Source organism: Panthera pardus, unplaced genomic scaffold (assembly GCF_024362965.1).
Source record: "Panthera pardus isolate Hobbes unplaced genomic scaffold, ASM2436296v1 HiC_scaffold_1, whole genome shotgun sequence".
Taxonomy (NCBI): domain Eukaryota; kingdom Metazoa; phylum Chordata; class Mammalia; order Carnivora; family Felidae; genus Panthera; species Panthera pardus.
The window spans coordinates 25,088,583-25,106,363 of NW_026526654.1; the positions used below are offsets into that span (position 1 = coordinate 25,088,583).

The 17,781-nt window shown below is 38.9% G+C and overlaps 1 protein-coding gene across 1 annotated transcript in view; it reads left to right on the forward strand.

Annotated features, from left to right (window-relative positions):
* The window catches only part of DCT (dopachrome tautomerase), a 38,014-nt gene extending 21,855 nt beyond the window's left edge, over positions 1 to 16,159 (forward strand). The window contains exons 7-8 of the mRNA XM_019444087.2: positions 9,886 to 10,087; positions 13,545 to 16,159. Coding sequence (XP_019299632.1) covers positions 9,886 to 10,087; positions 13,545 to 13,717 — 375 coding nt within the window. The 3' untranslated portion in view covers positions 13,718 to 16,159. The remainder of the gene's footprint in view (positions 1 to 9,885; positions 10,088 to 13,544) is intronic.
* The last annotated feature ends 1,622 nt before the right edge of the window (positions 16,160 to 17,781 follow it).

The window sequence follows — 17,781 nt, forward strand, 5'->3', positions numbered from 1 at the left end:
GTGTTCTAATAAAACTTTATTTAAAAAACAGGTGGTGAACTTTGTTTGGCCTACAGGCTTTTAGTTCGCCAACTCCTCCTCTAAGGAATTAAATGTCCCTTCTCTGTAGGACTATCTCCTTAGTCTGTTTCATTCCTGCTCTAGCTGGGAGCTCACATTATGGCTTTATGGATGAGGAATTCTAATTCTGTGACTTACATGTAGCTCAAAGTTACTAGATGTTTAATCATCCTTATCTTCATTACTTTTACTACCTTTAATATTTAAAATTCTGTTTTTCTTTGGTATCTGTTGTCATGTGCATGTGAATAGACAGAAAGCCAAAGCCTCTCTTTGCGGGCACGGAAGGAATAATGTTTGGGCATGAGTTCCAGAACTCACAGTTTCTTTAGGCTACTTACCTAGGGTTTCATGTTGAAGCCAATTCAGCCTTAAATAATTTTTTCACATATTGAGATCCAGGTTAAAGCATTTCAATTAAAAGAGTGATAGCTTCTAGAGTTTCAAATTCATGAGGCAATTTATGCAAATATATTGCATACCACACTTATTAAAATTATTTTCATGAAATCTCTTCAAGCAAGAGAGGTACAAAGTTGTATGTGATCACAATAATGAGTAAAAGATCTAATGTTAAAATACAGGAAAAAACTCTGAACCAGTCTCTGAAGTTCTAATAATTCATAAGGTAATTGACAGAAATGCACACATTTATCATGGAAAATAAGATTAGGTCACGGAAATGCTAAGTAGTGCTGTCTTCAATATTGAATTTAGATATTATCTAAGCGGCGGGGTGGGGAGGGAGGAAATCCAATAGGCTATTAGGCTAACCCTAAAGTTAAGTAGTTGAGTTAATTGCCAAGAAAGAAACTATGTCAGAGACTTAACATTTTCTTCCCAATTTCAAAGCTATTATTCGTAGGGCTGTATTTGGATGTTATCTTTTTAGAAAGGTACATTTGGCAAGCACTAATACTTTCAATTTCAAGTGGCTGGGGATTCATAGGTTGCACATACAATACTCACTGCACAGCTCATGTGTTTGTCACCTTATACACTGAAAATTCTACAGGGGATAAGATGTGTAAGTAGTCTTATAATCATTTGTGTTTCTTAACAGTGAGTAATGGTTGCGTAAGATAGCTCCATTAATTTAGGAATATAAAGCAAGAAAAGAGAAAATGAGTTTCCCCAAACAAAAATCTAATGGACTGCATGAAGTTAATCCCCTTATTAATGGGTCATTAATTAGGTCATCATGACCTAATTAATAGGTCATAATGACAAGTATAAAATGTTTCTAAGTTAGTATGCATTTAGTTAAAAATTTAATTTATTTTTATTAAAAATTTTTTAATGTTTATTTATTCTTTAAGAGAAACAGCAAGCAGGAGCAAGGGAGGGGGAGAGAGAGAGAGAAGGGGACAGATGAACCAAAGCAGGCTCTGTGCTGACAGCACAGAGCCGGATGCAGGGCTCGAACTCACCAACTGTGAGATCATGACCTGAGCCAAAGGCAGATGCCTAACTGTCCAACTGACTGAGCCACCTAGGTGACCCTAGTTAAAAATTTTAAAAAGATGTATATAGGACATTTTGCTTCTCTCTTCCCAAGAGTGAAGCACTTAAAAATGGATCCATTTAATTTATCTTTCTTATGAAAGATAAATCATAATTAGGCTAATACCTTGAGTATTTAAGTTACTGTTGTTTTATGTCAACTTTAAATTTTTTAATAGCTTATGATTCCTAATGATTTATAGTTACAGAAATATTGGCAAAAAAGTTTTTACATGTCCATAATTCCATCTCAATTTTCTGCTTATTTCCCCTCATAGTCTATGTTTGCACAATTGCAGTTATAATGCACACATTTTAGGTTGTTACATAGTTTCCTAAATGTTTTCATTTAAAAATTTAAAAATAGATAATACTCATAAGAGGTTCAAATATAAAAGACATGAAATGAAATGAAGTCTCTCTAGGCTATCCATTATCATTTTTTCCTATTCTTCCAGATATATTTTATGAATATACAAATATGTTATCTGAATGGTAGCATACTATAGACATTCTGTGACTTCATTTTTTTGTGTTTTTTTCCTTTCCTTTTCTTTTTTTATACTTATTCTAAATTTTTCTGTATCCATTTATGAAGGGCATTCTCATTCCTTTTTTATGACTGTATTGTATTCTACAGTGCAGATTTTATCCTGAAATTTTTAACCAGCTTTTTATCGATGGGCATGTAGGTGGTTTCTAGTCTCTTGCTTTGCAAACAATGCTACAGTGCATGAACATGTAGGGTAAGTGAGAACAGAATTGCTAGGTCAAAGATTAAATAAGTGTATTTGAGGGGTGCTTGGGTGGCTCAGTCGGTTAAGCATCCGACTTCAGCTCAGGCCATGATCTCACAGTTCATGGGTTCGAGCCCCACGTCAGTCTCTGTGCTGACCGCTCAGAGCCAGGAGCCTGCTTCAGATTCTGTGTCTGCCTCTCTCTCTGCCCCTGCCCCGCTCACACTCTGTCTCTCTCTTCCTCTCAAAAATAAATAAATGTAATAAAAAATTTAAAAAAAATAAGTGTATTTGAAAGGTCACTAGGTATTGCCAAATGGCCCTCCTTAAGGTTGAATAATTTTCCCTCCAACCAGCTATGCAGCAGAGTGGCAATTCCCCAACTCTCTCTCATTAATCCAGTGTGCTATTCCACTTTTTCATCTTTGCTAATGGGATAGGTGAAAATGGTATTTCAGTGAGCTTTAATTTGCATAATGAAGTTCAGAATCTTTTCATGAATTTACGTTTCCTTTTGTGATCTATCTGTTCTTGTAGGATAATGACTTTTGGAAAGACAAAAAAGAACAACTAAGGTTCATAAGAGAATTAGTGAAAGCGATCTGTTCTCTATGTAAGTCAGTAACAAAATACCACATCTTCTTCTGACATTTTAGTTGTCCCGTAAATCGAATTCTCTGTTCATACAAAAATGTAGTTTCTAGCTTTCACTACGGTTTGGGAAGTTACTTTGATCATTGACACCACACCCAGCGTCTAGGACAGTACCTGGCACTAAGTTGGTGCTCGGTGCGTTTTGTTAGGAGACTGTTTACATTGCTAAGCATCTGTTAATGTGACAGTCTCTATATTAGGCATCATGCAAACACAATCTCTAACTTCACAAAACTGTGTGTACTAGACTGCCCTCCTCATGTTAAATATGGGGAAAACGAAGGTCAGAGAGGCTAAAAAAATGTATACAAGAGTGTATGAACCAGTAAGTGGCTGAACAGAGATCTTTAGATAAGTTTCCTACTCAAAAATTTCCCCATGTTCAAGGAAAAATGAGATAAAAACAGAGAAGGAGGCAGACCATAGAGATGCTTAAATATAGAGACCAAACTGAGGGTTGCTGGAGGGGTGTTGGGTGGGGGCAGGACTAAATCGGGGATGGGCATTGAGGAGGGCGCTTGTCAGGATGAGACTGGGCATCATATGTCATGATGAATCACTAAATTCTCCTGAGACCATTATGACATATTTGTTACCTAGCTTGGATTTAAATAAAATTTAAAAAATGCTATAGAAAAGAAAAAAAATTTCCCCATGTTGAGTCTTCTAGCTACAATCTGCTTTTTGTCAGTTTAGACAATCTTAATTTAATCCTTTCACAATAGCTTTTATTATAGCTGAGGAAATTTAGTCCTGTTAGATCATGTTAATAGGAATTAACACTAATTGGTGAAAGGCAAGTTTGAATAATTTTGCTTGGCTTTTGAAAAGAGAGGGCATTGGTTTTATCATGATTAAATGTTCCAGTTTTTAAAATGCTACATTTATTTATACAATACATGTATTTTTAAACGTCTCAGATAAAGTCACTAATTCTTAAGTAGTGTAACATCTTGCTAAGTTTTATGAGAGCCGAGGTATTGGTGGCTGGCCATCCGCTTGAGCTGGGTCTCCCAGGGTGGCAGGATTTCTTTTTTTTTTTCTTTTTTTTTTTTTTAATTTTTTTTTTAACGTTTATTTATTTTTGGGACAGAGAAAGACAGAGCATGAACAGGGGAGGGGCAGAGAGAGAGGGAGACACAGAATCGGAAGCAGGCTCCAGGCTCTGAGCCATCAGCCCAGAGCCCGACGCGGGGCTCGAACTCACGGACCGCGAGATAGTGACCTGAGCTGAAGTCGGATGCTTAACCGACTGAGAGGGTGGCAGGATTTCTATTCGCTCAGTCTGGGAGATAGTTTGGCTTTGGAACTTGGCAGGAGCTAAAAGGTACCTGAAGAAATTCCTTTCAACTCTATACTTTATATGGATAAACCCATGCTCTATTGAGAACTCAACCTATACTGAGAAATGAACTATATGCACTTCATTATGGATGAAATTAAGTAGCATAATGGCAAACCACATTTCTACGTAAATCTAAGGTGGTTAGACCATTGATGTGGGTTCCTTTCTCCTAGTGCTTTCGTGATCCCTTAGACACGCATGCCCTGGGAGTACCTCAGTTCTTATCTAGAATCTCTTCTAACATCCTGGTGGTTCCCTCTTTCCCACCTGCTTATGACATACAATGACTTCTTTTAAAGCTGTCGTCCTAATAGCAGAACCTCTTGTAGTCCTCTGTTTGCATGTGTTCCAAGTTTAATCCTTGAAATATAAGCTTTCTTCCTCAAGGGCTCAACTGATATTTCTTTTTTCTTTAACTGAGATATAACTGACAGGTAGAATTAAGTTCGTTTCAGGTGTTCAACCTAATGATTCAATATTTGTATATATCACAAGACAGTCACCTCAGTAAGTCTAGTTACATCTGTCACCATACATAATTGATATTTCTTTTTAAATACATGCTTTTAAATGAATTATGCTATATATATTCTAAGTACGCTTATGTATACTGTGCATACAATGCTATAATACAAGTATATGTGGACTATCTACGGGACTCCTTCAAAATGCCCGAAGATGTCTTCCATTCTGTCTGCTCAGGATGCAGTGAGAGAGTGGCTAGGGAAGGATAGGGAGAAGAAGTATGAGCAAAATGGAAAACACACAACATCCTGGCTGAGCACTGCCTGCAAGACTATTAGTGCTGAAATGTCCTTTTTTCTTATGACTGTTTCTTGTCTCACTAAATGTGCTGCATATGGCATATCCATCTCCTTGTGGCACAGCATAGTCTCAGTGGAAGCTGGGTGTTGTTGAACTATTTCATGCCTGTTACATATGGTTTCTTTAGGGAAGTGTGAAACCAACATTCTGATCGCATATTGCTTCAGATTCTTGCTAGAACAAGGCAAGAATACATACATATTATCATAAAGTCGTAAGCGGGAGGAGATCTCATTTTTTTAGGAATTACAATCAGGAATTCTCTTATTTAGAAATTCCGACCTAACTTTTATGTTTTCTTAAATGTTTATTTATTTTTGAGAGAGACAGAGAGACAGAGTGTGAGCAGGGGCAGGGGGTAGGCAGAGAGAGATGGAGACACAGAATCCGAAGAGGGCTTCAGGCTCTGAGCTGTCAGCACAGAGCCCGACACGGGGCTCCAACTCATGAGCTGTGAGATCATGACCTGAGCCGAAGTCAGCTGCTCAACCGACTGAGCCACCCTGGTGCCCCCCAACCTGACTTTTTATTTGTGCCTTCTACCCTAAGTTCTAAATTGGAACCTCCCATATGATTTTTTTTTAACGTTTATTTATTTTTGAGACAGAGAGACAGAGCATGAATGGGGGAGGGTCAGAGAGAGGGAGACACAGAATCTGAAACAGGCTCCAGGCTCTGAGCTGTCAGCACAGAGCCCGACGCGGGGCTTGAACCCACAGACCGCGAGATCATGACCTGAGCCGAAGCCGGACGCCCAACCAACTGAGCCACCCAGGCGCCCCTGAAACTCAGGGTCTATTGTGTGACTTCCTAGGGATTACATATGAGTTCTCAGACGAGCAGAGCATTGTCACAATAATACTCACTTTGACCATGACTGATGTCTTCTGGACATCACCAGCACCAGTGTGCTGGTCTTTGGTGATGTACCAGTGTCTTTGTGGTCATTGTGGCAGGAATCCGAACATGTAGACATCTAAGTGAAGGTTAGGTTTGATAATAACTTTATCCTTCAGTGATCCCGAAAAAGAGAAGCTTTCCCTGTATTTTATCCCAGTTTCTTTATGTCTATAAGCACAACAGCCGTTGATTGATTGCTTTCTTCTGCGAGGGTTGCATTTAAAAATTTTTACCTTGAAAGCCCACAAAGTCACATTTTCTTCAATACTGCCTCCAAGGTGAAACTTTTTTCTTCCTGTACCTATCCTTAGTTTGTTGGAGCAAGACAGACTAGGTTTGTGTACCAAAATTTGTAACCTCATTTCTGAAACACTCAATTAATTTTATCATTATTATTTTTTTATTTTGAGAGAGAGAGAGAGAGTGCAAGTAGGGGAGAGGGGCACAGGGAGAGAGAGAATCTTAAGCAGGCTCCACACTCAGTGAGGAGCCCAGCACAGGGCTTGATCCCATGACCCTCGGATCATGACCTGAGCTGAAATCAAGGGTCAGACAGTCAGCCAACTGAGCCGCTGAGGCACCACTGAAGCGCTCCATTTTTAATTCTGAAATATAGCTATGTATCTCCGTAGCAGACATAAGGCAACATCAGTGTACTGTTACTTTACTCTTGCTTTTATTTGTTACCCTCAAATTACATTTGGCCCTTAAAGAGAGATTAACCGAGCTCACTTTTAATTCGTGTCAAACAAAGATACTATTAGCTTCTCAAGAGCAATTGAAGGCATCTTGTTCAAGAACAATGTTCACAATTCTAACAAAAATACCTATGCTACAGCTTGCATGACTTCTTATTCTGGGGGATATGTTATTGCTTGTGGTATTGTGTTTATCGCATTCTTTGCATCTCGTTAGCACACACTCGCTTGTTTTTACTACATTCTATAAATTGGCTACTCTGCGTATAGCTCCTACTAGAGCATTTATTGTATAATGTTTTTATAGCCCTGCTGAGACCTATAATCTCTCCTTATTACTTTTCTCCTGTTCTTTTATCTCCCCAAATTATGAATTGCTGCAGAGTCTTGTCTCCTCCTTAATTATTTACACTTTGCACTGGGTGAATTCTGGTGCTTTCCAAGAGTTATTTGCCTCTTGCAGTACTGAATCTGGATCTTTCCATGTCTTGAGAATCCCTTCTCTCTTTTCCTAATCACAGTTTGATCTCTGACTTGAACTCAGACAGTATCTAAAAGCTCGAGATATTGTGTGGCTTTCTTTGCAAAATGCACTCTGGTACACCCTTAGATACTTTTTCTTTGTATCACGTAGGGTTTGGTTCAGCTGCTTAGAACAGAAAACCTGTTAGAGAAGTCCAAGCAAAAAAGAGGTTTATTTTTCTCTTTATGTAAAAGAGCCCCAGTGGCGGGCAGTCCAGGGCTGGTGTAGTATCTCCACAGTCATCATGGACCCTTCTGTCTTTCTGCTCTACCTTCCTTGGTGAGTGACCTCTTTTCCTAACTTTGTCAGTTGGCTGTTAAGATGCCTGCGGCAACTTCAACCATCACATCCATGTTCCATGAAGCAGCAAAGGCAAATGGAAAGGGAAAGGGGGACACTCTTAAGCTGAGACCATGACCTTTAAAGAGCTTTCCTAGAAGTCAGATCCAGAGACACCTAGTTCAATCTCAGGGATAATTTGATACATTGCTTCACTCAAAATACAAAGCAAGTTACAACGGAAGAAGAGGAGAATGGATGTTTGGTAAGCAACCAGGAGTGCTTGCTGTCTTTAGGCATTCCACCCTTACTGCGTGGGCTCCATACTTGCAGTGAAAGCTGTGTTTAAGCCTGGCAGGCTCCCCAGGTTACAGCTAGAGGAGGAAGCACAACTTCTCTCCCTGGGAACCTTCTAACCTTATCCGGAGTTCCCAGGACATGAGGAACCTTTTCAGGGACCTACACCAAAGCTAACACATAGTCCTTTTTCCAGGGCTAATGCCCCTTCTCAAAGATGACTTTTTCTAAACTCTACTTGTAGGAAACATTGATCATTTGGAATGTCACGTGTCTTCCAAAGCTGTTGCTTTAAACTTTACGCCTTTATTTCTTTGAAACTTCAACTTTGCTACTCAAAGCTGAGACTTCAGAATTCACAAAAATCTTTCATCTCTGCAAAAGCCTGGCCTGGGTCTTAACATTTGATGTTTTTGTTTTTAAGATGATTGTCTTTGCCATGAACTGTAAAAAATCCTCTCGGGGGAAAAAGCTATCCCTTGAGTAAATGACTTGATTCCTTTAACTACCCTCTGTGTATCCATGTGAGACAATACAGGCAGAAAGTTCTCGCTGTTGCCTGATAGGGACAACTAACCACCAGGAACCTTGGGTAAGATTTGAAAATGTTATTGACTAAATTAACAACAGTAACATAAGCCAGGAGGGCAATGCAGTTAAAGGTGCTAAGTGCAAAGAGCTATGAATTCAGACTGGGAGCCATGAGGGAAGATACTCGAGGGCAGGAACCATTGCATTGGTCCTTGATGAACCGATGTCAGAAAACAGATGAAACAGCATTGCAAGCTGAGGAAACAGCACCAGCTAGAAAGGGGCCAGTTTAGTTGAATTGTACAAAAGATAAAACTACTTTGCCCGGCACAGTCTTTAGGCAACAACTCCTTATTAACATCACCTCTGTCCAGGTTGCATGCTAAGGTCATGTTTCAAAGGTAGAAAGACCTGATCTCTGACCTTTAGGAATTAAGGGTCTTATTGAGGAAAATAGATAAATAAGTAACAAGTTATAGTAAAATTTGGCTAGTGTTCTAATTGGAGTACAAGGAATAATGGTGGTTGGGTGAATGAATTCATTTAATAAGCATTTATTGGAATAAGTACCTCCCTGCGCCCATGTGACAGGTTCTCGGATGACAGTCACTTGGGACCCAGGGGAAAAGAAGGGGACAGTGTCCATAAGTCCTTGAACTTACAGTCTGAGAATAAAAAGAGGAACCCAGCATAAAGGTTGAGCTGAGCTCTCACATTTATGTCCTGTTGCAAAATTGGGGCTATAAATGTGGAAACTTTGCTACTAAATATTTTAAAACATGAAATAATTGCTGTATTTGAAAAGGACTTTAATAGCTTCCTTGAGGAAATAAAAATGAGCACTGTGCACATCACAACATTTTTTAGATTCTCTTTTGCTAGCATAACACCCAAAATCCAAATGAGAGGGTTACAAAATGAGTATATAGAAGATTGGACCTGGTGAGAATAATTTGAAAAGCTATTTTGAAGATTTCCTTCCCCCCTTCCTTCCTCTCCTTCCTCCACCTCTCTCCCTCTCTCCTTTCTCTCTCTCTCTCTTCCTTCCTTCCTTCCTTCCTTCCTTGTCTTTCTTTCTTTCTTTCTTTCTTTCTTTCTTTCTTTCTTTCTTTCTTTCTTTCCTGTCTGTGTTGCAACATTGTTAAACACAGCCTCTCTCTCTTCTGTTAAAACCAAAGCTTCTGAATATTGAGTAGGATATCTATCTTGTCATACTTGCCTTTATTCTCAACTTAATAATTAACACTTATTTACTGAAGGCATCAGATGTTCCCAAATGAGTGTTAAATCTGCAAATGAACTTTCGTTTGTTCACTGACAAAGAGGTTTATGATCCTGTTTGGAGAGATGCCATGCAGCCTTGAAAACTGAATTAAAAATATCAGTGGTTATGTCACGAAGATAAAGTTGGGTATAAAGAAGTTCCTCATGTCAAGAAGAACACCATTCCATTTTAAAGAAAGCTCCAATCTGATTGGCCTGATTGGAACAGACAGGTCAATGTCAAATGCCATGTGTCCAACTGTCTTGTAGGTACTTCATTCCTTTACTGATGCCATTTTTGATGAGTGGATGAAAAGATCCAATCCTCCTGTGGATGCCTGGCCTCAGGAACTGGCACCCATTGGCCACAATCGGATGTACAACATGGTTCCTTTCTTCCCTCCCGTGACTAATGTGGAATTCTTTTTAACTGCAGACCAACTTGGCTACAGCTATGCCATCGATCTGCCAGGTAATGAATGCAACTTCTAAGTGGGTAATTCATGCATCTTCTAAAGAACTTTTCTTTCTTTTTCAAAATATAAACCAAGACCTTACACTGAAGTACTCAGGTTTGGTTAAGTCAGTTGGCAATTTTCTACAATATATATATATTTATATATATATTTATATATATATAGCAAAATGTGCCTTGGAACGACCAATTAACCATCAGAAAAGGGACTGGTTGGATGACTGAATTAATAAATAATAATATGTAATAAATAAGTAATCCGAATCAATAAAATACCGGCCATGGTTTGAAAGGTCTACCCAATAAAATCAAAATGCACTAGGCCCATGTGGACAGGGATTAGCAGGACTTAGCCGTCACTTAAAGAAGGGCTGAGTGCAGGGTTAGGCAAGTGCAGTACTTGCCCTGAGCACAGAGTTCAAGGGGAGACCGAAAAAATTCAGGAATTGAGATAAATAATAATGCAATGCAATATTTTTCAGAAATGAAAGTTAATGCAAAAAAGATGAATACACTATCAAAATTTTATTAAAGACAGGATTGTGTTGTTTGTTCATCCACTCCTGCATTATCTTGTGACAACACCAATTGCTTCCAGTTAGCCCATATCACCCGTGCTGGGTGGGTTTATGAGATTGATGTTGGCCTGCCAACACATTGGACTACATGGGGCTTCACCTGTGTTCTTCATCACCGTTCTTTAAGTCATGTTTTTAAGCTTCAGATTTTTTATTAGCTTTTCCCACTTGGTTCAGAATATGGGAGGATATTTTGATAAGTGTCTATACACAGGCACCTATTTTTCTATTTGCTGAGGCCCCAGTATGGCGCCATGTGCCATTTAAACCATCTTAGGACAGGCTGAGAGAGAAAAGGTAAAACAATTAAAAAATATCTTACTTTGTCAAGAATCCCCCAAAACACACAGCCCATCTGCTGGTGAGTTTTCCCTGTTTGTGTCTATTTCTCTTCCCTAAATCTCAGCCTACGATGTAATCACAATGACTTCTGAGCTCACATCTCTCTCTCTCTGACTTCAGAGTCTTTCAGGCCCTGGAACCTGTCCCTTGCTTTTCCTTCTAGTCCTGCAACTTTGCCTACTTGTTCTCCTTACTTATTTGAAGTTTCCTTTCTTTGGACAGCTGAGATATCTTTTTGAAACTTCATTTTTTTTCTCTGTTATTGAACATAGTAATAATCAAAAAGTTTGGGATGTGCATTTGCCCATTCTTCCATTTCCTCTGACATCAGCTAATTAACAGGTATAGATTGAGAGTCTAAATATGCCCAGAAGGCATTAACTCATTAGAAGACACAAATTAACGTTTCACTTAATGGTCTGACAAAGAAATTTACAATCCTCTCTGAGGAGACGTAACTGTAACCTAAGGTCGGAGAAGGGAGTGGAACATTTGGGAAAGGCGTCTTGAATCAGATTCAAAGATGTGGGGGATCTTCTGAAGGTGAGGTGGAAAGAAGGGAGCATTTTAGACTGAAGAAGGGCCGGGACAGAGCTGTGAAAGGTGCAGTCTGTATAAAGGACTGTGTGAAGACGCTTGGTCGGAGAAGAAGGTTTGGGGAGAAGATTACCCACATTAAGTTCGGATCTGATTACTGGGGACCTTAAAAGCTAGGCAAAAACCACAATGAGATGCCACTTTCCACCCATTAGGATGGCTATTATAGACAAAGCAGTAAATAACCAGTGTCACTTAGGCTGTGTGGAGTAATTGGAACCCTCCTGTACTGCTGGGGGGAATGTAATGCGGTATATAGCTTCTGCGGAAAACAATATGGCAGTTTCTCAAAAACTTAAGTATCAAATTACCATATGATCCAGCAAAGATTCGAAAGCAAATACTCCAACAGCTATTTGTAAACCTCTGTTCATAGCAGCATTACTCACAATCGACAAAAGAAAGAACTCAATGTCTACCCAGGGCTAGATGGATAAACAAATTGTAGCATATGCACGCGATGGAACACTACTCAGCCTTAAAAAGGAAGGAAATCCTGTCATATGCTATGACATGAAGGAATCTTGAAGATCTTATGCTAAATGAAATAAGCCAGTCACAAAACAGCAAAAACTGTATGATTTCACCTATATGAGGTATCTAGAGTAGTCAAATGTATAGAGACAGGGGCTGGGGGCTGGGGGATTGGGGAGATATTATTTCAGTTTTGCAAGGAGAAAAATATCCTATGGATAGATGGTGGTGCGGTCACACAACAGTGTGAATGCACTAACGCCACAGAACTGAGCATTTAAAAATAGTTGTGATGGTTAAATACATGTCATGTGTGTTTTACCACAATTTAAAAGAACGATCATTTTTTATTCATGAGCAAAGAAATGGCAGAATAAAATCTGTGTTTTAAGAATAAGGTTCTGGCAACAGATGTTGGATTGTAGCAGGAGGAGAAAAATTACAGACAATCTTCTTGGAGAAATTGCTTCAGGGTGAGTAGGGGTCGTCTGTGGAATTGGAGGAAAATCCTAGAAGGAGGATTTTACATTTAGGCAAATGCAGGATGTAGAGTAAGAACCCGGGTCAGAGAAATCGAATTTAAGAATAGCTGGCCAATGAGGTGCCTGGGTGGCTCAGTCAGTTAAGTGCCAGACTTCAACTCGGTCATGATCTCACCTTTCACAAGTTCGAGCCCTGTGTCGGGCTCTGTGCTAATGGCTCAGAGACTGGAGCCAGCTTCAGATTCTGTGTCTCCCTCTTTCTGCCCCTCCCTCCCTGTCTCTCAAAAATAAATACAAGCAATAAAAAATTAAAAAAAAAAAAAAGAATAGCTAGCCAAGGAGAAGGGGAGTTTTAAAGAAATGACAAACTGGCATAAGTATATTAAAATGAAATCCATTAATTTTGTGGAGAGTGCTTATAAAATAGATTTAAGTCAAGTATTAGATTTATCATGTGGAAGATTCAGATTACATTCCCAACTATTTAAATGGGCGCAAACTTCATCTGCTTCTGCTATTGAATGTCTCCTGTTATAATAGCCAATCTGACCTGTCTCACACATTTATCATCCTATTAACAGGTAGAGAAGTAGCTGAAATTCTCCATTTGAGGGCTGTATATTTTGCAGTTCCCCAGATACTATTTTAGCATACACTTTAACAAATGAGATTCTAACTCACGAAAGTAGTTATATACTTCCTTGGAGGGTTTATTCTGTATAAATGTTTGTCGTAAGAAATTTAAAAATGCAATCAGCTGTATGTAGATAATAGAATGCCATTTCCTCAAGAAAGACAATTCTGGACATGACAAAGTGTTGGTGGGGAAGGGAAAGATAAATTTTATCCTGGCCGGTAGAGTTTTGCTTTATCAACAAAAAATGCACGTGAAAAACAAATTGGTGTATTCTTTTCTTCTCTAAGAGTATTCAGCTGATGAAAATCCCCATTGTAGACCCTTCTTTTCTGCTTTTATTGCAGTTGAAGAAACTCCAGGTTGGTCCACAACCCTCTTGGTGGTTATGGGAATGTTGGTGGCTCTGGTTGGCCTTTTTGTGCTGCTGTTTTTCCTTCAGTATAGAAGACTTCGAAAAGGCTACACACCCCTAGTGGAGACACATTTAAGCAACAAGAAGTACACAGAAGAAGCCTAGAGAGCTCACGCCTTTCCCTAGAGAAGCGGCCGTAGGACCCTGCTGATGTACAAACGAATCCTCGCTGTCCCTCCTTTAGTTGAAGATGTTTGACACGGTTCTTCCTATTGTAGTGATTATCCCAAACACAGAAGACGCTTAGCTGTAGTTGCTGGTTTACTTGTTTAACAGACTCAAACTGGAATGTTTGAGGCTATTTCTCTCACCAAACTAAGGTAGAGCTAACAATTTATGGTATCTGATAATAACTTCCACACTGATTAAGCCTCCTCATGTTCTGAGAACACACACACATGCACGTGCGCGCGCACACACACAATTGATAGAGTGGGTTCATTTTAATTTGCAGGTCAGTGTAATTTGAGACCTGGGCAAGATCGTGGTTCGATTTTTTCTTAGCCCAAGTGTCTTAATTTGTGATGGGGTGGGGGTAGGGGGGGCAGGTGCTTCCTGAGTCTCCATGAGTTTAGCTCTAAACATCTATGCTTTTAGGTGCCTTCCTGATTGTCTTTCTGAGGCTTTCTGTGTCTTTTCTTCTGTAGCCTTTACAATGTGCTTGAAGATCCTATTTTCCAAATAGGATGGGGAATGACTGACTGAGTGAATGAATGATCAGTTTGATTCTCTTTCGTAAATTAGACTTTCCAGAATTTGTCAAAGCCTGCAGTTCTTAACAGTAGACATATCATGAGATTCCATAGCTGGATAAACATTGATCCTATAGTGATAAATAGATGAAGGGTTAAGTTATAGAGTTTCCTAATTAATTTACTGTTTTAAGTCTACTAACAAGTATAGAAACACTTCTTCGAGGAAAGGCTGACTGGAAAAGGCTGTGAGGCTAGAATCCTGAATATGGGACAATTTGATTAGAGTTTCATTACTCTGAGGTCTCATTTGGCTGATCCTGAACGAATCACTTTACCAAGTAGCCTCTCAGATGAGAAATTATTCATGTATAATGCCGCTGGTTTATTTTTAAGAGTTGACTTTAGATTTACTAATGCTGCACTGTACTGACAGTGACCTATGGATGCTAATCAATTAAGTCTTATCATTTTAAAAGCAAACCATTCATACAAAATGCGACAATGCAGAATTAAATGGTTGTGTTCCACTAAGTAATCATTGTATCATGAGATATAAGAATGGACAATCTTTACTAAGATACACATACTTACCAAGATGACCCCTACTTCTGAGAAGTTAACAGTTACTGAGATTTCAAGGTAAATTTCCTCTGCTCATATCTGGTACCTGTGCTTCAGGAGTGAGGCCAGAGTTCTAGAAGGTAGCCTGTGTGTCCACTCATTTCAACTCCTCTTTACTGGAATGGATGTGTGTGAAGAATGGGTGGGAAGAGGACCCTGGAGCTAGATACTTTCTACATAGCGGGTGTGTGGTGCTAAAGGGTGTAAGATTCATCAAGACGCAGTGTTATCCCCTGGAATGAGACTGTGAAAGCCAGAGAAATGGACAAGGCCCATTCTGAACTGAATTTGAGCCTGAGTGAGTCTCGTAAAGCTACAGGTATATCTGAGAGTGGGCGCAGCACATGAGAATCAAGGTAGCCCAGGGTCCTTTGTGGACCTTTTCTAGCCACAGCCACACATAGATCTCATTCCTGCCTTTAACAGTATCTATGGAAAATTCAGCAAAGTTTCATGAACGTACTCTAGTCTGGAAGGTTTACTCTCCGAACTTGGGGTTGTTGAGGAACACAGTTTTACATCCTGTTTTTAAGCTAAAAGAGAAACGTTAAAATGAAGATATAATTGTGCATGGTAGGTGTGTTTCTGAAAAGTTACGTTTAAATCAATGATATGTTAAAAGTACCAGGGGAAATTACTTCTTATAGATGAACTATATGAATAATTCTACAAAGCAAATAACCACCTCTAGCTTACTTTTCAGGTACATCAGAATTTTCATTCATCATATTCCCACACGATTTATTTAAAGCAAGATCTATCTGAGGTAGAAATAGAGGGTAATCACTTACACTTAGCTACTTTTATCTATAGTGAATGCAACTTTTTACAAACATTATGTTTTATAATGTCTTCCTAAGAGAAACGATTTCCTAATTTTATAGTTCATAGAAGAGGAATAAAATTTTCTAACATTTTCTAACATCACAATAAATCAATGATGAATGCCTTTTATGAAATTTAAAGGTGGAGTGAACTTGTTGGAATGAAAAAGTTGGTATTTACTTACATTGAATATTATGCAAATAAAGTCAGAAAATACCAGGAAGCATTGTACGGTTGTATTTCTCAATGACAGTGGAAAAACTCCAACCTTGAAGAAAATGAATAGATCACTGTATATGCTTCTATCCTCAGTATTAGAAAAATTGTATGTAAATGAATTATGGTTTCGAAAGAAATGCTTTTATAAAGCTAACATTCAGAAGTGAAATTAAACCTAATAACTACCTTTCCTTTGTGAATGAAACTCTCTTCTAATTGTAAAATTCCTTGCTATTAATTTGTGTTCTGCTTAGGATTTAACATTGTTAATTGTAGTAATCCTAATGAGTAATTTTAATCTTATATTAACAAGAAGTAAAAAAAAAATTATTAAAGAGAAAAATGAAAAAAAACCACGTTGTTTTGCAGACTTTTGTTCATCTGTTGGGGGCTATTGTTTTTTAATTTGTGAATGTCAATTCCCATCTTTTTCGCACTCAATATACATATATTGGAATATGTGTGTGAGTGTGTGTGTGTGTGTGTGTGTGTGTGTATAAAATACACAATAACTACTTCACTTTTGAAAATAAGTTCTTAAACTGATGTTTGTACTATCGTCTGAGTTTTTTAGCAATTGCTACTTCTTGGCTCTCAGTTGCACGGGTAGAGAAACCAGACAGCAGCCTACTCCCAGGTGATGAGTTACTTTCGATGTCTCCACAGTCTAAAGACTGATCTTGGGGTAAGGTAGGGGAGTAGGGTGGCTACTTGAAGTCACTGACCGGGGAGGCAAGGTCCTACAGCAGCTAACTTGCTGATCCTCTTGCAAACTTGCGATCATTTTGTTGGGGACGCAGAAGAAAGGAGTTAGAGTCAGTGAAGTATGTGGTGTTCGCTTCCATGTTTAGAATCTAAGCTTCTAAAGGTCAGGTTGGATGCCTCTCTGTTCAGCTTCAGTGCCATTGTATCAAAGCACTTTAAGTGCTCAGAGAATGTGGGTGGTTAATTTGTACAGGCGCATAAAGAGTCAATTCGCTCCCCAGTGGGGACGTAATTACTCTCCTCAGTGCAATGGCAAAACCCCAAGTTGACCTCTTCCTATTTCTGCAGAGTCTTGCTCATCCTGAGTGCTCTATAAATATTTTTAATGAATAAACTGTTCTCAAAGTAGAACTTTTCATTCCGGGCCTCTGGCATCTGTTTTAACATGTGCCGGAGAAAACATAAGATAGTGGGATCTTGAATCCCTGCCATGAAATTAATAGCAACCTCTCTTTCAGATTCTGAGTTGTACATACGCTGTATGGAACTTTATTCCATCCAACCCAATGCAAGGGAATACTTTCAGCTGTATTTTCTTCTCCCCACCGTTGGCAGGCCCCAATTCTACCATTTACAGGGACAAGGATAGAAAGCGAAGACTTCGTGGTATCATTTTAGGGCCTTGGACTATCTGATGTCTTAAAAGCTTTCTTTCAGCGGAAGGTGTTAGTGGCCAAATTAGTGCCTTTCTTATGCAGATAGACCCAGGAGTTTGTGCAGAAACTCCCCAAAGATGGCATGATACTTTGACTTTAGCTACAATGGCAATTCAAGCGGAAGATAACCACTGTGAATGTAATTACGCTTTGGCAGGTAGTTTAATGAAATCTTGAAAACAACATGCAAGAAAATGATGAGGAATGGGATAAGTTAAAGTTTTCTAAAAGAAAACAAAACAAAATTCAAGGTTCCTGTGGAAGACACGTACGTCTCTCCATTTTTATCAAGATTATGCCCATTTGGCAGAAACCGTTAACCCGCTTGTGTTATTTGCCCCACCGACTCAAGTCAGACTTCATGAATGTAATTAATATGACTGAATTT